This window comes from Bradysia coprophila, unplaced genomic scaffold (assembly GCF_014529535.1).
Source record: "Bradysia coprophila strain Holo2 unplaced genomic scaffold, BU_Bcop_v1 contig_583, whole genome shotgun sequence".
NCBI lineage: Eukaryota > Metazoa > Arthropoda > Insecta > Diptera > Sciaridae > Bradysia > Bradysia coprophila.
The window spans coordinates 284,169-307,873 of record NW_023503823.1 but is presented as its reverse complement, the minus strand read 5'-3'; the positions used below and the strand labels follow the sequence as shown (position 1 = coordinate 307,873).

Below are 23,705 nucleotides of genomic sequence, written 5' to 3'. Positions count from 1 at the left end.
TTCGTCAAATTTTCGATTTTCGTCAAATTTCGAATTTTGTCAAATTTTCGAATTTCGTCAAATTTTCGAATTTCTGTTATAAACTGTTATAAAAAGCAGTGTTCTAAAACTTCTAAAACGACTGATATCCCAACAAAAATCTCTTCGAGAAAAGTGTGACGCAGTCTTTGAAGTACAATTTCTAAAATGAATGATATCGCTAGAGTTGACGCTTTCAGCTTCGTTACGCAAAAATTAAATTTTACACCCAATTTTAGTTCAAACAAGCTGGCTTAGTTTTTCTCAACATCTGCCAAATAATTTTTACAAAAAAAAATTTAGACTGGAAACAACCAAAATTTTACCAAAAAAATCTGCGTCGCATGTGGCAGATAAATTTTCTTGCTGGTCTGTTCCTGAACATCTGCCACTTTGCGACGCAGATTTTTTTGGTAAAATTTTGGTTGTTTACAGTCTAAATTTTTTTTGGTAAAAATTATTTGGCAGATGATGAGAAAAACTAAGCCAGCTTGTTTGAACTAAAATTGGGTGTAAAATTTAATTTTTGCGTAACGAAGCTGAAAGCGTCAACTCTAGCGATATCATTCATTTTAGAAATTGTACTTCAAAGACTGTGTCACACTTTTCTCGAAGAGATTTTTGTTGGGATTTGAAGTTTTTTCAGCCGTTCCCGTTTTTTCAAATTCAAAGATTTAAAAGAAGATCCGGTGACCGGATTCCGGTCCTGCGTAGAGCGTTCATCAAATTGATGCATTTTAGTCGATGGAAACGAATAATTATTTCTCTGTACTAACCAGCCGCAACGATTCCGTTAACTTATCTAAACATTTTATTAAAATTTTCAAATGAATTCAACATTCGTTCGGTAAGACAAAATCTTCGGTATAACAGAAAATACCTAAAATCGAACAATATTTTACTATGGTAACAGTTTGCTGTGTCGTTGTTTTACTCCTTTTCTTTTTTGGATTGTAGAAAAATGTACAAAATTGTTAGTAAATTAATGTGTTTGTGTCTCGTGCGACTGGATTAAGAAATTGTCTTATGAAGCACGATTTGCTGCCTCAACATCTCGATGATTTTGTGAAACTAGTGGCGGATTTGACGTACGATTCGATGATGTGGTTTGTTCCTCTTGTTCCATGTCTGCAGCTAATTTTAGTTTGCGATGTTTTCCTATAGTAAACAAAGGTATTTGGTTTATGAAGCACCAGTTGTTCGATTTTAAAACTTTACTTGCTACTCTAAGCATAATTGTTCCCCACCAAATGGACCAGCCCCATCCAACAAGGCAAAACAGTAATGTAAATGCCTGGGAAACACCAACTATACAATTGATAACAAAAGATCCAATTCTGACTCTGGCCCCGTCGTGCTGAGAAAATCGTGGTATTCCCAGACATAAGCAAAATAAGCCCGACAAAATAGTTCCTGTTTCAAAGGTGGATACATTGATGTTAGAGTGAACAGTTGATTCAATACATTGTATAGAAAGTAAAAGAAATCTTAATAGACTTACCAAATCCAGGAACGAAACAGTTGCAGATCAAACAGAACCAAGCCAGGCAAATAGGCAAAATCGGAATAGCGCCTTTCATCATTGATATGTGCTCGATGAGCGATTCATCTAATTTGGGGCGATTATCTTCCGGTGGTAAAGTCGGGGCAATACTTTGTTTTTTGCTGTTCATACTAGTCCGTCGACTTTCCGTTGGTTCCTTACTTTTACAGCAGAAGATTCGGGAACAGCAACCTCTGCAAAAGATTGAGAGATTTTTAGGGATTGAAGAGCAGACATAGTTCGAGACATACTGTTTCTTCGGCTCGCTGAGTATGCTCTCACGACGATTATCGGCCCATGCATTAGTTTCTTTCTTCGATTTTCGACATGGAAAACAACAACACTTTCGACCCTCTTCCTCCGTATCGCTGGTACTTTCGATTTTATTCGTTTTCCGGCAACACAGAAATTTGTCCAAACACAATGAGCATTTCCCCGGTGCTGCTGCTGTTTCTGGTCGTAATCCGCTTTCCATTTGTGCGACGGTTGACACTCGTTCCAGCGACTGTTCAGACATCACTTTTGCTGCTTTTTTCCCACAGCACTTCATACGTTTCCAACAGGACGGTTTAACCGGTTCGGAGCTTGATGGACTTGGTGATTTACGTTTACAGCGTTTGCAGCATGGCAAGTTTTTCAAACGTCGACACGGTATACATAGCTTGGAGAAACATGGAGCACAGCACTTCGAGCATTTACAACAACCTTGTGGTTCTTCAGCGTCACCATTTTCGGACCTACGAAAGAATGAAATTTCAATTTTGATTCCGCTAAAGATTTTTGTTTTTTCATTTAGTTCGTACTTGTAATGGAAAAATAGCAAGATAAATAGAGACGAAGTAAGTGATCACAATAAGCCAAGATCAAGGAGCGATTAAATGAATTAGATCTCGATACCACACCTGTACTCCGTACTCAAAATAATTTTTCAACTTTTCCGGTTCGACTGTTTTTACTTTATGATTTCTACATACATTTCAGACGATTGGCAAACTACACATTTCAACTTTCTTAGTTTCACTACCATATTCCTGTGAAAAAAATTCGCGTGACGAAAGGAAATTCTTTAACATTTTAACTACGACACGATAATATTTTGCAGCACTCTCTCCCTTACTTTAATAAATTATGATAAAGTATGTGCAAAGTTAGATTAAAACAGCAATCGTTACATCAAATCTATTCTATGCAGAATTTGTACAATGTATCCACTCCCTTGAAACGAAAAGTTTCTAGGCTATCACATGAAGGATGAGGTTTTTTTTTGTTCAATTTTCCCTGTCTGCAAAAACCAGGTAAGGCCCTAAATGCAATTTAATTGCGATTGCGAGCTTGTTTTTTAAATTGTGGTTTGTATCAGATGTATCGCTGAAGCGAATGGTAATTAACGACCAAATATTTTGTCGGGACGTTCGTTATTTGCACTTTCATCAAATTGGTACCAATTTCGACTTTATAACGGTAATGTCATTAAAAATATTGGTAAAAGAAAATCGGGAAAACGTAATCCCACGAGTATAATTTCCACGGTAAAACTGGTGTTTCTTCGATCAAAATTTTTAAAAAAATGAAAGAATTTAAAACTCACCACCAGCTAATCGTCCGTGATTCATTTAATTGCCTATTTACTTATGTAATCAAACCTCTATGTAATACAGGCCGATTACACTAGTAAAATAGCAATCACATCATTCAACTCTACACGAACGGACCTTTATAATTCATAAAAAATTGATGTGATAAGGTTTTCCCATTGCTGTTATATTACGTGATGGAAAATTTCAGTTATTACCAATCAGTCAAAACGCTCTTAAAACGAGGAGAGTGGCGCAAGTACATGTAAAGCCGTAAAGCCGTTGTCGAAACATATACATTAGTTCCTCTCTTTCCTAACTCACATCTAAGAAAACAATGGCGGTACAGATTAAGATCACAGCTCTGCTACTAGCATGAACATAAGAAATATTTGGAGGCTAATTGGTTAATGCTATCTTAATAGCTGTTACATTTCTTTCGTAAAGACAGGAGTCATGATTTATTAGTGCGTAGTGACTATTCGCAGGCGCCAATAGTATTTTTCCTTTTACAAAGACTATTTGCAGGTGAAATGGCCTGCCAATAGCATCTACGTTATTAGTGTGAATAAAAACGCACAACACATGTAATCGTACACGCATACATCTTCGAAATTTGGAGGCTATTTTGACGTTGATAGAACGAGTGTTCGAGCTAGTAGCAGTTCAATGTTTAGATCAAAGAAGAGAAAAATTAAGTGAATGTCACCCTAATTTAGACATTAATGAGATTCAGCTGTTTTCAACTGACATAAGTCTTTACACGGTTTTACGACCACACACATACGAGTAATTGTTTCGTCCGTATAAAGACATTTGTTTGTATGAGTGGGCCAACTGAAAAACAGCTGAGTCAAATTCATGTCTAAATTTCACTGACTTCCACTGTACGTTTCGGACTTGCGACACATTTTTTGCGAACTTCAATTAAAGCACAACTGGTTATGTAGTAAGCTTTATGTGCTTAACTTAATTCGCGGTATGTGTTTAAAAGTTTGATAAATTTTTCTAACGAAAACAGAAGCAAAAATTAGCATAAATCAATTCAATTCGAATGTATTAAACGACATTGGAATTGAATTTTTTTCCCTCAACCCTCGACATTGGTGTTTATTATCAAATTGTTTCCACTTGTTTTAATTAGCTGTGGCTCCTTGAAACGAGTATAAAAATGTGCCACGACTTTCGGAATGAAAATTGGACTTGTGTGCTTGTTACGAAGAAATATTTTCGAGCTAAGACCAATTATTAGTCTCAGGTTTAAAGTATTACAATTGCATGATACGTAAAGAATGAAGTATGTAGTGTAGCCGATCCCATTGACTCACTATACCAGTATTTAAAGCTCAGTGAATTTTATTACTCAGTGCAACTAGGACATTATATCTACTAGGTAGCTCTATCTCGTATATTTACACCATACCGTTGACCAAATAAAATCAAAATATCAAATAAAAGGATAGATCATAGAGTGGATGAAGTACCGTGTATAGTAACTTACCGCACCAAGAATCACATTAGTGTATCAAAGCTTTCAATTTTGCACTCTCAACTCAACTGGCAACAAAAACTAGTTAGCTAACTAAAGTGACTAAATGCACTTAACTTTCTAGCGTAACAGAATTCACATTCAAACAAAACGAAAAAAGCTTCGATAAACCAACTTTACCATTCAATGAATTTCGTCTGGTCCTCAAAATCATTCGGTAATGTTATATTGAAAACAACACCTGGCTTATTCATTTTTTGCAACATTTTAAACGTCGTAATAACAACTAATATGGCAATTAACTCGACAATCTCTCGGCTCAATCAAATTTTAATTATTTATAAGAGAAAACGAACTCTCAACCAGTAAAAATGTCTACCATTTTGTCCAAACAAACTCAACGTAATAACTGTCCATACCCAACTGAAAGTAAAACTTCACCACCCTTTTGACGCATAACACTTCTTGGCGCTTAGGTATGGCTATATAGTCAAAAGAACGAACATTTTACGTCTTATGTATGAAGTTTATACTCCCATGCAAGGGGTATACAGAACTTACGTACGATTCGAATTAAGTAAAAACCGTGAATTTTCGCTAAGTTTTCGTGATTTTTATACAAAATATACTCAATATACTGTCCAGGTAACGTTACACTGGAGTGGCGGGTAAAAGAAGTACATAACAATATAAAGACTTAACCACAAAACGGCTAATATGTGTAATAAAATCTATATGGTAATTAAGTTAAACATTTTTTTTTTTATATTTTATGTATTATGGGTAGACGTAGAAAAGAAAGAGGGTGGTACAATTATTCCCTGTGGTATAGTGTAGTCTAACACGCTTATATTACAATAATATAAGTTTAAGCTAGTAGTTGTTTTCGCTGTAAAAATTAGTGTGGATTATGTTGGCTAGGATATATTTACATAATAAAATGTATACCTAAAATGAGGTCAAATCCGAGAAGAAAATCAATTTCTTATCGCAAAAAGGGTCAATTGTAAATTTATGCTGGTATTGGTATAACTAACGATTCTCACGACTTCTGAATTTTACAGTTTTTTATTCTTAAGTTCCTATTTCAAAACATTTAGGTTAGAATTTCGAAAACTAGTATATTGTATCGCTATGGCTAATGGACATCTTGCAACCAGATGGACTGCGAAAGATGTATACAACATTGAGTATGAACACGACAGAGTAAAATAAACCAGGCAGGAGTGGTTCATTTTTGAAACGTCAAATAAGGGGCCTAATACACTGTATGAAAATGAACTCAACTGAACACCCTAGTTAATCAAACGCTCCTCCCTGGTTTATTTTACTCTGCTGTGGTATGAAACATCCATTTGAGAATTTCTTATAAAAAATAGCCCACCGAAATCGGACGCATTTTTAAGTGGATTTTCTTTTATGGTCATTCTAGACCTAGAAGCCAAAACCACTTAAAAAAAAAATCGACACTCGAGTGGCTTGTGGGGAGGTACATGAAACGTAAAAAGTCGTATGTCATTAGAAAGGTAATTTTGCATTTCATATCTCTGTGTCGATGATTTTCAAACCACCAAAGGTTTGAAAATCATCGACACTGAGATATGAGCAGTTAAAAAAATGGGTAAAAATTTGACTATTTTGGTCAACTTTTAGTGATTCCTCTAAACGCAACGATAACATCAAATTATCACTGATCACCACTAGCTTTGCAATGACACCAAACATGCGTGGGTAGTGTCATGATGAATGTACCTTTGCGGTGTAAATTTGTTACTCAGTTCCTCTACTCGAATAATTCTTTAGAGTCTGCTGAACGTATGGCAAGTTTTGTTACGATGGCTCAAAATTTGACAGGCCAGAAGGATCGGATTATCCCTCTAAATAACAACAATAACCGAATTCTGACTCAATATACATTGAATTTTGTGCATTAATTCAGTACAAAAGATTGCGTATACTGTCTGGAGAAAGAATTATTCGAATTCGGAATGACTGAAACATAATATTAGCGTAAAATATGGTTTACATTTCTTCCAATTATCTTACAGACCCGGTTAACATTGCTACCCACTTTCGTTTATTTTCACTTGAATATCTTGACATTGATAAGAGACCATTTAAATAATGAAAATCAGAAACAACCCCTGCATGATATCATTATCATATACTGGTGTATTTATGCGGAAGTAATATTGTAGGACAGGATGTGTTTTCCGAGGTGTTTTCATTAAAAATAAAATATTTATGAGGAAATTATATTTTTAGATTTTAATCTTTCTAATCTAATTTTCGTATAAAATGGGAACACCAAACCAGGGGCTATTTAGTTGAATTAATTCGCTGAAATTCTCCAAATTCGTAAAAATTCGCCAAATTCGTAAAAATTCTCCAAATTCACCGAAATTCGCCGAATTCATCAAAATTCACAAAAATTTGCCAAATTCACCGAAATTCGCCAAAATTCTCCAAAAATTTTCCCGACTTCCTAGCTTACCAAGGAGTACTTTTATATTCAATTCGACTGTATATTTGTCCTCACAAAGAAACTAAAGAAAAAACTAAAGTGAGATATTGTTCTGAGCTTTAATTTGAAGAAAATATTATTCACACACACTAATTTCCATTAATGGAACGACTTCTATTTAGTTAAAATACTAGAAAAGTAGAAAAATAGCTCTACTCGAATATTTTCAGAATAAAATCGAAAAAACTTGTACATGATTGTCTGCCGAATTTCTGATTTCACCATCGATCGAACTTCTGATACATTGATCGTTGTCATCCGTTCTGTCGTTAACATGTTTAAGTAAAAATGCCAAATGTCTAAAGCTATAGCGCGACCAAAATAACAACCAAAATTTAGAAAGTCACAGTAAAGGAGAAAATGGATATATTGAACTAAGCAATAATAGTTGGAAGTGTCGAAACTTTGCAAGGTGTCAATTTTTTTTTGTTGCATTCAATGGCACTACCTAACTTCCATCGGATTTTTTGATGGATTTGGGTTATTTTGGGATGGGAGATGATTCCTCTAGCACTTCCTAACTTCAATCGGATTTTTCAATGGTTTTGGGTGATCTTCGACATGAGTGAGGTGTTCCAAGATTTGTAGATTTTGGGATTTAGACTAATTTCTCTATAATTTTTTAATTTCATAAGGTCTTTTGATGTTGTCGAAATGACATACTTACAAAAGTAGTGATATCAGTCAAAAAAAACCTTTAAAGAGTAAATGTGACGCAAGTCCTTTAGCTTACTTATAAAACCACTGATATCGCTGAGGGTGACGCATTGTGCGCCGTACGTAAAAGTTTTATCAACAAACAATTGACTCAAAAAAGTGAAAGAAAATTTTACAACAAGAAGTTTGCGTCACGAGTGGCAGATGTTGAGGAACGTACCTATTGTTAGGAAAATGGTTGAAAAATGTAAATGGAAACTATCTATGGAAACTCATAATCAGCAGTTTTATGTTATATATTGTATTATGCTTCCAAATGGTACTGAAAGAATATAAACGAAAGAAAACCGAATCATCTGCCACTTGTGACGCAAATTTCCTGTTGTAAAATTTTCCTTCACAAATTTTTTGAGTAAATTTTTTGTTGATAAAACTTTTGCGTACGACGCTCAATGCGTCACCCTAAGCGATATCAGTTATTTTGTAAGTAAGATAAAGGACTTGCGTCACATTTACCCATTAAGGGTTTTTAGACTGATTACGACTTTATCATCTCAGGAGTCAATTCTCCAATTTCTAAGACAATTGGAAAGCCAGCTCGCTCTGATATTATTGAGTTATAGCTCATTCGATTCGTTGATCAATTCTAGCTAACACGAATATCCCATTTAAAAAATAAAAATAAAATTCACTTTGGGTGTAATGTGTCTGTCATGTGATGTCATACATTTTTAGCAATAACCTGAGGAAGGAGCAACCCGAAAAACAAACCGGAGAATTTTGAATTTGATTGATATAGGCCTTTTTTGTCTCAGTAGAGTACGTTTCTGTACTTAAAAGTACTTTTTCCTAACTAGTGTTGAAATATCGCGACGTCGTCTCTCATTTCCCACGTCGTTTAGGAAAAGCGTTGTTCCTAACTTATGCTAAGAGGCATTTTTAGCGAATTTGACTCCAGTACACACCTCCGCTTCGAGCTGGAAATGTCTCATTCGCTAAAAAAGCATTTTAGCATGCTTTAGAAAAATAACTGATCTAAAGACCTCTGTCTTGTAGAGTTTCGTGAGGCTTTATCGTTTATCCGACATCATTTTGAGATATCGGAGATGTTTGTGAGGTTCTTATTGGACTTTTTTTTAGATTTTGGGGATGCTCGTGAGGTTTTTAAGAGAAATTTATTGAGAAGAATATTGAAAATAATCGTCAACCTAAGATAGATAACTAATTTGATTTTCCGAAAATATTATTGATAAGATTATGAAAAAATATAATCCAACAATTTTTTAATTACAAAGAAAATTCGTCAAAATTCGTCAAAATTCGTCAAAATTCGCCGAAATTCACCAAATTCGCCAATTTGCCGAAATTCTCCAAATTCGTAAAAATTCGCCAAAAATTCAACTAAATAGCCCCTGCACCAAACACAATTAATTTTAATATTTGAGAAAAACATTTCTTTTATTATATACGCTCAAGCACAAATCGCACGTTACTTCAATAGTCATAGCTTCCATTTTAACATACATTTATAAAAAAGCAAAATTGTTGCCTTATGGGCGGGTCATATCTCGTGATTTTAGTATTTATTTGTCATTGTTATTGCATATTGGGATAGCGAATGTCAACCAAATGTCATTTTGCCAAGCCAAAAATGCTCTTTTAGACACTAGATGTGACACTGAGTGATAAAAGCAATTTTTTAGCCAACAAAAATAATCTTCTGCAGCAAGAACCGTTCATTTCATCAATCATGCGTTTTTTTTATGTCTTCAGCATGTAATATTATATACTAAAAAGATGAATTTTGTTGATCCGAGGCGTAGCCGAGGTCAATAAACACACGAAAACGAGACTTTCCATTTTTATCCCGAGTTATGTAATGGATTTTACATGCTGGAGGGCGTCGAAAGAAGTGCTTGAAACAAGAAAAGTACAGTTTTCGAAGCATGTAGCATGTAACATATTGTAAGTAACTCTGACGAAAAATAAAAGATCTCGGCTTCACCTTGGATCCTTACTTGGTAACCTCCTGGAGTAACTTAAAGCAACTCGATTTTTCAACTTTTCCTTCCTTGCGACGTAAATATCTATGGTTTACGGCCGAGTCCCAAAAAGGATAATAAATTTTTAATTTTGGTAACTTAAATAACAATTACGAAAACAAACAAAGCGATCGGTCCATTCAACAGTAGTGCCATTACATTTTACCAGACCATGCATACAATAAACATAAAACTAAATTAGTTCATGAATATCTGCAATGACCGTGTAATGGTGTTAAAAATTTGACCTTGTAACCATAAAGTTTTGTGAAAATATGACTTGTCGATGTGATGCTTTGATAACAAAACAAAAAAATTATTAATCTACCCACACGAATATTTTCCGAAAATGTAAATAATCATTATGCTATTGGGCAGCATGACGTGTGAGTTTTCTTTTTGGGTTTTCTTAGTAGTTTACATAAACGAAGTCAGACATTAGCATTTAGCATGTAGAGAAGTTTGGTGAGAATTTTTGGCGAGTATTTTCAGGTAAATACAATAACGTTGTAGAAAAACGAATTATGTACACATGTTCTAGCCTAGCCTCGAATTATTGTATGCATTTTAAAACAATTCCTGCTAACCTGTAGTCAGAACCTGGAACCTGGAGTAAGAGAAAAAGGTTGGCTTGTGCTCATATCAACACTGATCATAGTTGACAGCTGCCAAATAGAGTACATGAATTCTCTGCGGTTCATTCCTGGAATCACTGTATTTTGTAGGAAATTGTTTTTTTACAGTGTTTTACAGTTGTATGGCACGCTGTCCACTTTCTGTACCCAATTTAGAGTACAACTCGAGGGGTCACGCACTTCTTCAAATTTAATCCATTTAATACATTTAATCCAAGAAATACATGGGATGAAATGGATTAAAATCCATTTAATCCCGAGTGCGTCACCCCTCGGTGCAACTCATGCTTGAATTGTGTTGAGTAAAATAAATTTTGAAAAATTTCACGAAATTTACAAATATTAATTCTTGAAAATAGGCTCTGGTCAACTAACTGTCGCTAACGTTGAGACTAGCTATCTTAGTAGCTGATTTTTTCCTTTTAGAAATAAAATGACGATTCAATAGCTATTTTCATGATAAAGGATCCGAGGCGAAGCCAAGGTCAATAAACACACGAGAACGAGACTTTTCGTTCTTAAACCGAGTTATGCAACGGATTTTGAAGTGCACACCATTTTTTTTTGGTTTCCTTGTGCTGTAATAAGCCACTTTCGACCCTAGGGCAAACAAAAGCATGTAAAAGTACATATAAATTATGGCTCCAGATTTATCGCTAAATGAAATTGACGAGAGATTAACGCACATTACAGGATCTAAACCATAACGCAACGATGTGTAGTACCACCAATATTCCCATTATTTGATATCTAAGCAATTCATGTATGTACAAACAATGTTATTAAAATAGCTTTGAATTCCAAACATTTCGTATAATATGCATGACGGGAAAAAATTTCCAAGAAAAAGAGAAAAAAAGAAAAGTAAGAAAATACTCATGTAGCGGGCAACATTAATTCGAAAGATATGCAAATAATTTTACTTTTAACTTAATTAAAGTAATGTAAAATTTGTATCGAAAACATACAAAACAAAAAAAATTAAAATATGAAAAACGTTGCATGTTCTACACTCTACATTACAATTAATTTCGATATAAACTGTTCGTTTCGAGTGAAAATGTATTATAAGTGCTGTTCAACTGGGCTGAACCAAAGCGATTACACCTTATTTTTCTATTTGAATCAATGTTAATTATCATCATCTCTATTCTCAGTAAATTAAATTTTATGGAACACACATTTGAAATCGAAACAAACCGAACCATTCCACCGATTTAATGTACAATTTTCTATTATACCACTCAAAACAAAGTGTGTGTGTGTGTGTGTAACAGTAAATATTATATCCACCGGGGAAAACCCTTCACATGTCCAATTAATCATGTTTTCACATAATTTTCGCAGTCCTTATTATAGGAACATATTAAAAAGAAGTTCACGTGAACAAATAAATTTCATTTTGATACAGAAAAGTGTGTCAAATTTTATCGTGTGGCAATTGAGCCACTTACAATGTGACACGAAAAAAGAATCACAGAAAATTACCAGGTGAAAAGTTTTCCGAAGTGAATCTGTTCCAATTTGATTTTATGTCGTTTTATATGCGAAAGTGAAATCGTCGACAGAATTCCAAATTGATAGCGAATTTTACCGATTACCGAAGTTCAATTGAAACATTTTTTCTCGATTTGCTAACGTGAAAAAAGGTAACCTATATCGCAAAGTCTTACAACTTCCTAACGGGTACACGCTACGTATTTCGTCACTAGCCAGATTTTTATCGTATGAAATATTTTACCTTTCTTTTTGAATGGAAAATCTTGTACGAAAGAAATTTGCGTGACTAAGAAAGTATTAGAAAAGAAAATCTAACGATTATGTATAACATCACCACGTATTTGTGTAAATAAATGCTACTGTAAAACCTTAATTTGACACAATAATCCTGTGATTTTTCGTATCGATTCATTCAATAATACGACAAAGAATTTTTTTTAGATGCATGGGAGAATTTCGGTTTTAAAATTATCTTTAGAAGAAATAAGCGTCGGTTAAATAATGATTGAAGAGCAATCGACCCTTTGCAAATTTTCTGCCTACAGTGGGAAAATATTTGTTTTTTGATGATTTCTCTGAAAAAAATTCGTTGAAAAATAAAGGGTCGCAGAAATGTGTTACTTTTAAAGAAAAGTGTTGGTTTGTGGGTCATAATTTATCCCACTTGAAGAAGCTTTTTCAGATTGTGTAAATTTACACAATCTGCATCACCCATACAACAATTTTTCCTTTAAAAGTAAGAGACATCATCAAAAAACGAATATTTTCCAACCTACATGTAGACTCCAAATTTCCCAAATTTGCTCTTAATCATCATTGATTTACAAATCGATTTTTCACAACACAGGTAAGAAAATAGTCATTTTCTCACATCAGTTGAAACTTCGGAGTTCTTTGCTGTGAAAAACGTTGTGTTGACCCAGGTTAACACATGACTAATATTGGATCGAAAATCTACATGCCGTACTTTTCATGTTTGAAGCGTTTGGAGCGCCCTCAGCAAGTAATAGTAGATGACTACATCAGGGAAGTAATTTGATATTTCGTATCCAAATGAGTAAAAGTATCCGAGGGCTTCACCCCGATAAAATTATAAAATTATTTCCCGTGTATAGTTTGCTATTTTACTTTACGAGCGATGGAAAGGGTTTTCACCAGTAATATATATTATCCACTGCATCCACGGAACTTTAGTCATTACTTCATTGATATTAGCTATTTTGCTAACATGTGCCTAAATGGAAATTTTGCGCAATGGATGTGAAAATTGTCAGCCCGAGGCGAAGCCGAGGTTGACAACACATCGTATGCTCAAAATTCTAGTTTAGGTACAAGTTAGCAACAAGATTTTTTATGTACTGTAGCAAATTTACACTTCCATCGAAAGAATATTTACGCACGCGAAATGAATATATGCGCACTACAGTGCATAAAAGTGTGAATTGTAATTTATGTAATGAAACGTTCACCAATGAACGTAGATAAGTAGGTATGGCCAGTCCATACAAGTCGGAGCACATACGGATTTGCATGGCGCCACCTCAAACGAACTCATTTCTAGTGGAAATTTGCTAGAACAAATTTGAACGTTTGGCCATACCTATCCATTTACTTTCGTTCACAACAGATACGTACACAACTTTTCATGCAAAGACGAGGAATCACGGGAAAAAACTCAAAAATTTGACCACAAGGCTTGAAAAACTGATTTCGTGGATCTCTTAGTGAGCAATAGTTGTCGATACGTTCTTACCGGTTGACTTTAGGAAAAAAGTTGGAAATTTCATTTTCTCGGGTGACTTGTTGCCCTCGCTTCGCTCTGGCCACAAACAACGACCTCGATATGAAATTTTCAACTCTTTTTCACTAGGTGAACAAAATACCATTGTAAAGCGAAATGAGTCAATTCTATCAGTAGTTTTAACGGTTTTGACTTCGAATTACAGTCCAAACAAGTACAGTAGGTGTACAATAGGAGACGATGAGCTCTTCAATAACACCCAACGTGATTAATAGGCGCGGGGTAATTTGGCACACGTTGCTAAAACAACGCGTTTTTCAACTACATAAAAGGTGAAATCGCACACGATTTTTCAATACCAAAATTTGGTAAAAGGATTCATTAGGTTGATCACATGGCTAAAAAGCATTTGCAGCAATAAACTTGCGTGTGCGAGTTCACATTTAAAAGTAGTTTAAAATTACGTTCTTTTAATCCAAATAAATTGGTTACTCAAATCGGTGACGAGAAATCAGAAAACTGTTGTGCTCTATGCATTTCCGGACAATTAGTCATTACTTCCTTGACATGAGAGTTAACGTTCATTTACCGCGAGCGTACCAAGCAAAATCACTTATGTAATTGTATTTCTCAATTGAGGAAGTAGTAGAAGTAGTATCCCATGTATAAACCCTAACTTCTGATGTAGAGAAAATGAGAAAAGTTTTAGTAAAACTCTGTGGCTTTCCATCTAACCCAATTTTCTTATCATTTGCGGCAGAGTAACTTTCACTGCAAATATTTTAGTTCCGCAATCCCGAATAAATCAAGTTAATCCTTTTCAAATGGGCATCATTTTACGTTCTCATGAAAAAAGTGATCTGGAAAACTCGAGTTTTCCAACTTTCCCATGCTAATTAACAAATTTTTACTTACTTGACATCGTTGCTTGAGCCAGCACCGCTTCCCTTTTCGGACCCAATCTTTGCTTCAGAATTTTCCTTGCTTGACCTATTCACGTTTCCGCTTTCAAGCTCTACATCCGGTAGCATCGATATCGATCGTACACTAATCCTTTCGTCATTGTCCTGCGGTCGAAGGCTATTAGCTGTAGCATCCACAATGGAAACATTTGGTTCAATGGGCGATGCACTTGTGGTTATCACCGTTGGCGTGTTGTGCTCATTATTTAAAGTCTTCACAGTTGAAGTGGTGTCGTTGCTATGATCTACTAGTGTCCGAGTACTATCCTTTTTCTCTAACACAGACGGTACCTTCGTATCGTTTTTTATGTCATTTTCTAACGACTTTAGGTCGGTCAGATTTTCTTCAATCGTCTTGTGGATCTCGTCAGTGGCTTCGGTCACAGTCTTTTGAATCGTCTCTAGAGTTTTCTGAGATTTTTCAATGATCGATGCAGGATCCGCTGACATTAAGCTATCCTTAGCTAATTCACTGGACGAATCGTGATTGTTGGTCGCCACGCTATCGAGTGAAGTTACTGAATTCGTAACTGCTGTAGTAATCTGAAATGAATTACAACTGTAAAACTGTGTCAAAGAGAGAGACTTTACATTTGAAATAGTCACCTGGACAGGTTGTGCGGTAATAGCGGCGGTTGTCATTGACACAACGTTGGATTTAGTCAACGGTACCAATTTATCTTTCGAATCTGTCCGACCATTAGTCTCTGGTTTGCTTGCTTGATGACTTCCAGCATCCTCTGCATCTACTGGCCCGTCCGATTCCGATATTGTTCGACGCTTTTCAACTTTAAAACTGTTTTGTTTTTCCAGCTTCTTCCCCAGTGCAGAGTCCGAATTGTTTTTTGATAGTACTGCAGTCATCATCAGTTTCGAAGTTTGTCGTTTCAAGTTCGATTTGGACGGTTCGCGTTTCAGATTGGACGGCTCTCGTTTAAGGTTTGATGGTTCACGTTTCAAGTTTGAAGGTTCGCGCTTTAAGTTTGAAGGTTCACGCTTTAAGTTTGAAGGTTCACGCTTTAAGCTTGAAGGTTCGCGCTTTAGATTCGATGATTCTCGTTTGAACGACGACTTTGCAATCTTAGAGGTGGATCCTTCTCTTTTAATACTGGTCGGTGGTTTCTTTAGATTTGATGTTTCACGTTTCACGGACGACGGTTCTTTTTTCGTACTGGCTGGTTCTTTCTTCGTGCCATTGACATTTATGCTTTTTCTGATCGGAATACGAGGAGACACTGCAGACGTTTTCGCAGGAATAGATTGCGACGATCGGCTTTCTTCTTTTGTTTTGGTCTTTTTTAAGCTTCCAGTGTCTGATCTACTTGAACTCGATTTAGTTTGATTCTTACTACTCCCTCGCATGGATCCAGTGAGATTATTATTTATCCCTAATATTCCAGGGCTAGCTTCTCGAGATGTGTTACGAGAATTGCTTCTAGATGCAGCTCTTGAATTGGCTCGGGCTACTAAACTAGAACTATTTGCACGAACCGGCAGTTTTGTGGGTGAAGCTAAGTTTTCATTGTTCTCGTCTTCTTGGGCGGAATGTTCGGAATCCTTGTTAGGTGTTCCGATGATTGGTGATAACGTTGTTGGCTTCGAAATTCTACTACCTGACCGTGATGGATTAGAAGTAGGAGTTCCCAAGTCAATTATGGAAGAGCTTGTGTTATTTTGAACGTTGTTGTTCGTTGTAATGGAAAATCTTCGTCTCGGTGAAACAGAACTGCGTCGGCGTTCTAATCCTTTTTCTGTCTCGGAAGTCAAACTTTTTCTCCTGGGTATTTTTGATGGGGACGTGCTACCGTTTCGCACAATTTGAAGTAATCCTTTATGATAACTTTTAGGATTTTCAGTCGTCGCTGGTGTCTGAGAATTCAAATCGCCGGTAGAGTTGTAAAATCTACGACGTGGAGCTGGTGATGGGGCTACTTTCATTGAGTCTGGAAGCACTGAAAATGGTCTCTTCGGTAATGTTTCTTTTGTTCTGGTCGGTATGAGGGTCCTATGTTTTACATCAGTTCTAAATTCAAAACTCTCCATTTCGCGGTCCCTATAACTTAAATCAGCATACGATGCCGATAGACTGGGTCTTCTAAGAAGAATGCCTTTAGATGTAGACGGTCCAATTTTCTCGGCAAACGTTTTCGTATTAAATTGTACCATTGGTTTACTGTTGTCGCCTACATCATTAGATGGGGACTGTGGTCGTGACGATACTCTAGATGATGGTTTGAAACCTTTGCCACGAAACGGAGAAACTCTGCCGGATGGGCTAGTAGCTCTTGATTGATTCGGTTTCAGTTCGTTCAAAATTGCAAAAGAAGACTTTTTGTGCTGCCTCACCGGATTTATTCTGTAAATATCCGGTTTAGAATTTCGTTTGGTGTTATCAATATCTTGCAAGACCTACCTATACGCTGATCCGGTTTGAACAGTTTGTGTAATAATAGCTGGCGATAGATCCCTTGTTTTCGTTTGCATGAGTAGATCACTTTCACTTTCAACTGACAATGTCGCTGATGTCGATGATAGTGAAATTGGTTTCGTTATTATCACAGGCTGGCTATGTCTTCTCTGTTCATAAGGCAGAACTTCTTGAATGGTATGGGCAGTTGCGCTTCTGGCAATCTTTGGCGAATGATCTTCACTACTCGATGCTGTAGAGTCCTGAATCACTGCTACCATTGCGTCGCCAACGTGACTAATTTCGACGACATTTTTCGATGTGGGTCGTATGGGTCGATGCCACTCACTGTTGCTATCGCGAGAATCACTACTCGAAGATTGTCGGTTCGATTCGATCTGATTTGATGGTCGACGCGTATAGAGAGGTTCCGATGAGAAGATTCGTTTCGATGGAATGGGTGGAATAGGAGGCAGTATTTCGTGTGTGTTGCTAAAATGAAGAGGAAAGACACAGTTTTACATCTTCTGAGTCAATTTCAATATATTCAGGCATGTGAATTACCGAAAATTATCTAAATTCGCCCGAAAATCATCCGAAAACGATGAGCTCGAGCACTTTCTGTTATAGCTATAAAATGTTTCATTACTATCACGTCTATCAGTCAATGGAATTCGTTGAACATTATTATTGGTTTCTGTTCCAGATTTGGATCCTAAATGATTTCCACCGATTGGAACCGGTCGCAGCTCCGGTAGGAAGGGCGCATTGTTAGAGGCAAGTGCCGAGCTGCCTCTACGTAGACTTCCATACAAATGGTTGTCTAGGGTTTCCAAAAAGTCAACGGCCGGTGGAACGGGATCGCCAAATAAGCTCTGATTTTGATTTTCATAAAAATTGGTTGCCGTTGATGCTGGTGACATGGCTGAATAGTAGTAATCGTACCGAGATCTCAGTGTCGGCGATAGAGTGGCCCTCATTTTTTGGTTCGGCTAATGGGTTTTTGTTGAACGTATGGTCATGACATTTTAAATTGTTCGTTTGATAGAATATCGTTAATTTTCCCATTCAGAGCCGTAGTATTATTTTTATGCAGCTGCCACTTTATCACATAATGTACAGCACTTCATCTGATTCTTTTCTTTTAAATTTCACCATTTACATTAGATGCTTGGGGTTTTTGGTGATTTTTTAGAGCACACGCTTGCAAATTTTAAATGAACTGACGAAAATTCAGAACAAGTGGAGGACGACAGAGCCTATTATTCGGAATAATTATTCTTAAATTCTTTGAAAGTTCTTAAAAATTCATAAAAATTTTCAAATTTGGAAATTTGTTAATTTAAGCCATAAAGGTTTTTCACGATAAGTTTGACGGACTTGACTGAAAACAAACCTTTGCGGTGTCTTGACAAAAAAATTGTAAGGTTGGCTCCGAGTTGATTCAGGAGTATATGACGAAATATGTTAAAAACACGAAAATCGATGAAAATGTGGTTTTAAGCAAAATTGAACGTAGTTATAAGAAGAAGACGAACGTAGCTAACAGATGCTGAGGTGACGTGTTAAGGTGAGTTCGTTGATTTCACTCCAAACTGGTTCGAAGAGACTGATTTAATGATTGCTTAGTGCATTAAATTGTTTCCAATCGAATGAAGGACTGTCTATGTGCTGCGTAATCATGGCAATCTACGGCTTCCATTGTTTCGAAAGAGTTCAACGCAAAAGAGCCTAATGTTTGATGGAGTTAAGATGTATAATGAAGTACCATTGAGTGTTAAGAATTAAGATGATTTGAAATTGTATAAGAATTTTTGTAGAGAATTCGTGAAAATGAAGTATTCTTATGAATAGTGTATAAGTCTAGAATGTGAATTTGAGTAGTTATTTTAACTAATAAACCGAACTTAACTTAACTAACTAACATTCGCATCTATCAAGTGTGTAGCGAGTCAGTCGATTGTATTTATATGATACGAGAGCTTACGACAGATTCTCTGAAGCTACAGAAATCGATTCTAGGGTAAAAATACCAGGGTCGCGAACTCAGGCAAATTTCAAAGGACCATTACGACAAGATGCCAACTCAGAACTTATTGAATGAGTTCTCAGTAGAGAGCCATTGGGATTACCTTTATAATAACACCTAACACTTAACTGAAGGAGTCACTTAGCATGGATTTGTATCACTCGAAAATTATCTGTGGATTTTTGTCTATACCAATATTGTTAGGTATGCCCAGATGATATAAAATCTCCAAAAAATGAAAAAATGAATTTTTGTTGCTCTTGCATGCAATCAACGCACTTCAAGGATGAGTAGTACTCTAAATAGAGTACTAAAAGTGGGCTTTAAAAATATTTGGACACATTTTTTTTACAAAATAGTACTCTATTTGGCATCTGTCACTCGAGACACTTTTTCTTGAAGTGCGGTGATACATTCTCTGTAGAAAGTAACGGAAAAAATTTATGGAAAACCACTGTGTTTTTCACATATTTCGTAAAAGAGCGACTCCTAAATCAACTCGGATCGAATTGCACCCATATATGTACATGTTTTATCAGGGTACATTTCCATTTAGGCAAGAAAGTTTCCTACAGTTTTTTGAATTTTTTATTTTATTTTATACGCTTTCCCATCAATTTCATTATTGAGCGTAATTGCCACTAAAAAATTTCAATAGCGTCGTTTTAAAACTCTAACATCGTTTAACAACACTTAACAACCAATAGTCTAAAGCCATGGAAATGGAAATCTGTTTCTTGGTATAGTACGTCAACTACAAGATACGTATCTTAAGCGCAAAAAAGGTTCGTTTAAAACATTTGTAGCAACGAAGAAATGTTTAGTTGGAATATTTTATCTTACTAGTGTCTACCGGTCATATAAATTTTTCGTAACAAAATGGAATTTGTCGAATGTTCTTCGAAAAATATGAAATTATGAGCTTTGTCCTGCTAGAACCACATGCTTAATTGCAGACTGTGCTCTAAGATATAGGTTATATAAAACCCAATAGACCGACGTATAACCCAAGGCATATCCATTGTCATAACTGAATCTCAAATCACAAATCAATAACTTTATCATTTCACACACTTTGAAACACTTAATAGTTAATCATAACTTATTAGAATTCCTCCTAGACTTCAACATATCATTATTTAACAACCAAGTCTCTCTCTCATCATTGATCAACTCATGAACTAAAAAAAACTCAACACAAAAACAATAATCTGAAAATGCGATTATGTCATGGTCTAAAAACAACGAAAACCATATTGCACATGAACGAAAACGAATCAAATTTTTAATGTGCACTTTTCTTACGGTTGTTAATATTATCTTTGCGGAGCACTTCACAATAATCTAGTTGTAAATGCAAGAATGACTTTATTGTTGTGCGATTCTGATTGGGAGGAGACGATAATTGCAATAGTGTTTTCAATAGAACGGTTAGTTTTTGTATAACTTTCTTTATCCGATATCGTCACTCTTTCACGTCTGCTGAATTAATTATTTGATTAAAAAAGAAAAGAAAATCAGAATGAGCCAGATCACTATTTTTGATCATAAAAAACAATTATTTTACTTTAACAAAATAATTTACGATTCAGGACCCCTAATTACGACCTCTAATAAAATTTTATTAACTTCAGAGTTTACTTTAATAAACACAAACTTTTTCAGTAAACTTAACAACCACCAATTCTGCAATAAAAAGTTTTTTTTTGAATTAACTATCGGTGGTTTTAACAAATCACTTCTGTTCAACTGTATAATCCGAGTTATAATCCACAATTTCCATTTGTAGCAACAGCTATCGAAAACGTAGAAGGTTTATTGTACCTTAGTATTTTAGCATAAAAAAACTTTAAATAATTTTTTCGAAAAATAATATTTAAATCGACTTTTTCTCTATAACAAAAACTTAAAGAAATTCACAGCGCACGAAACGTATATATACTACTTATACGACGTAACGATTTGAACTAAAGTGGAAAATATTAGCTGGACTTCGAGTCGTGTTACCTGTTGTATATAGAAAGAATGAATAGGGTACGGAATTTCGAGCGCAACATATATTGGATAAATTTGAAAAAATTGGAAAGAGGGCTATGAACGTCGTATTCTTGAAAAAAATCAATTGATTCAGCTTTTCGGTTGTTTCAGTCTCGTATTTGTGACAATATTAAAACCAAATAATTTTCATTTGTTTAAACTCACTGTCAATAAAACCAATGGCATAGCCGGCTACCGGCCGTAAAAGCTTATAGCAGAGACTACAAAAAACGATACTTTTCTTTCATCATTCGCACACGATTTTCATTCGCCTACCATTCCGGGCCATTGAAACATTTTCTTTCAAAGAATAACATTTTCTTGTGGCAGCAGCACTATTTCCATTGGTGTTAGTATATGTAAGAAAATGTATACTTTTTGATCGAACGAATTTTCTACGACCGTTTGCGAATTATTTAAATTCGTCCTAAACATGAACTTTATATTGTTTGTAACTGGAAACCGGTCGTTCTTGAAAATTTCATGTTATTTTAAGTTTACTCTATGTTCCACTACCACCATTTTATTCTCTAATTTCTTTGAAAGTTTCCGAGCCGGTGACAAGAATTTTTTTTCTTCTTGTTTCTTGACTCATTCTTTGTTGTAAATGACGTTCGAGGACTATATATTATATGAATGCTCTTGTTTCGCTCTGTATATTTATATAATAAATTAGGAAATTTTGTTTAGCCTCTAGGACATTTCCTATTCAGCTTAATTTAAAAATTTGTGTGGGCTTGTTATGATTACCGGTTGACGATTACTACGTCCCGAAGGTCCTGAATGTAAAAAATTAAGATAATGATAATATTTGTGGAGGTTTCCTATAATTGTTTCCCTAATTAAACCTTTACATGGTCATGGAACGTCATTGTAATTAAATAAATCATGCAGTTGATCTATATGTTCGGACCATTCCCTTTTTTATCGATCATTTTTATTGATCGCAAATTTATAATTTCACCTTTTACTACATATTTCTGTCGAAATGATCAGTGGAAAATCGCACACGAGCCTGAACGCCATCATTAAGCACCATTGAAGTACACTAACAAAAGTATATTAATAAGGAAGTTATCCTTGCGGCACGTGTACTAATACGTTCTGTATGGATATTATACGCGTAATGTGTAACCTCAAATACTTGCGATATGTTTTACTTCCTTTCATCGTCCGTGGTTTAAAATTTTTGTGTTAACGAAACTGTATCCTTTCCCTTTAGCCCGACCAATACCCTCTCTAGCAAACAAACTTCATTTTAACGCAGTCAAAATACCATTTTATTTTGACAAATTTGACACTGACTTTTTCTGTGTTAGAAGTGCCGTACCGCGCTTTTTTTTAAATCAATATCGACGTACACAAATTTTTAACTTCATTTCATTTTTGCACATCAAAATGATGTAGAAAAACACTAAAAAAGGCATCACAATCACAAATTATTCACTTTCGAAAACCAAAATGGTGATATGACATGTAATATTTTCAACACAAAAAAGAGCGTCGCTGCTCGTACTTCGTTTGATTTATTTTTAAAAGTGTAAAATTTTCTATGACAGCGTACACTGTATAGTTTTACCACCTTAGTTGTCTTAGTTTGTTTGCTAGAGGGGGTATTGGCCCGACCCGAAATAAAGGGCGGTATTCCCACTCGTCAAAGTACAAATTTGTAGCCACGTACTTACTATATTTTACGTGAGTGGTCGGTAAATGCGAAAATGCACACGCAAAAATTGCATTTACCGAAAAAGCCTTCAAAGTCAGCATTTATGAAGTCAATCTTCATAATAAATATGATCACTGCTCCAGCTCCTTGACACCAAAAGATTGTAAGAAAATGATGAACTGTCATTCGACTCACTTTTTCGCAATTCAATGACGGATATGAACTCTTGCGCTCCTGTTTCTAATATTATATGAGACTAGTTAATTTAATCCAAGAGGAGCGTGCGAAACAAAAAATGTCGGATTCGCCTCGGGTCGACAATCGTCAACTAGTTCCATAAAATATCTTCATGCCTACCCTGGTAGGTAAATAACTATTTCTCGACCTTTCTTCGTACAGGTTTTTTGAAGTTAATAAATTTGGAATTGACAGAGAATTTCGTGTGTATAAATCGCAGATTCAGAGCTAATTCAATACTCTCAAATTAGTGTTAAAAACAACAATGAAATGTTCCCCTGCGTATTCATATTTTTACGATTCGGGCCAATTTTATTATTCATGTTTCATCCATAAAATTGTTACTATTCCAATGGAATAGTATTCCACACCAACCGATGATCTCATAAAACTTTAGGTAAGAAATCAGAACAAATCAAACGACTAAATTTAATGAATCAACATTAAAATCAGATGTATTATAGCGATGAATAGCGATGTTTTAGTATGCGACTATCAACGCAAACTTTAAATAATTTTTACATGAAAATCCTCAACCTTCAGCATTTTATCGAAGACGAACAGTCCAAGGATATACGAAACAATGAGCAAATTTTACAATTCAACCGTATTCGCCTATAGGTCAATCCACTTTGGTTCCGGTG

General features: G+C 35.3%; 2 protein-coding genes across 2 annotated transcripts in view; one reads left to right on the top strand and one right to left on the bottom strand.

Annotated features, from left to right (window-relative positions):
* LOC119083231 (zinc finger protein 271-like) overlaps positions 1-23,705 on the top strand; it is a 700,255-nt gene that overhangs the window by 521,735 nt on the left and 154,815 nt on the right. The window lies entirely within an intron of this gene.
* LOC119083247 (protein stum) lies at positions 813-18,284 on the bottom strand. Its single transcript, XM_037192909.1, has 8 exons — positions 17,657-18,284; positions 17,099-17,584; positions 15,292-17,041; positions 14,639-15,228; positions 1,813-2,298; positions 1,520-1,755; positions 1,237-1,431; positions 813-1,176 (listed from the first exon to the last, which is right to left on the bottom strand). The coding sequence occupies exons 1-8, from the start codon at positions 18,070-18,072 to the stop codon at positions 1,043-1,045; spliced, it is 4,293 nt and encodes a 1,430-aa protein (XP_037048804.1). The 5' UTR covers positions 18,073-18,284; the 3' UTR covers positions 813-1,042.

Bases quoted from the DNA above. Each gene is read 5' to 3' on its own strand.
- LOC119083247 (XM_037192909.1), bottom strand. From the start codon at position 18,072: ATGAGGGCCACTCTATCGCCGACACTGAGATCTCGGTACGATTACTAC. The intron at 17,042-17,098 runs GTAGGTCTTGCA...GGATATTTACAG, and splicing joins CAAACCGGATCAGCGTATAG to AATAAATCCGGTGAGGCAGC. The intron at 1,432-1,519 runs GTAAGTCTATTA...CCTTTGAAACAG, and splicing joins CTGTTTCGTTCCTGGATTTG to GAACTATTTTGTCGGGCTTA.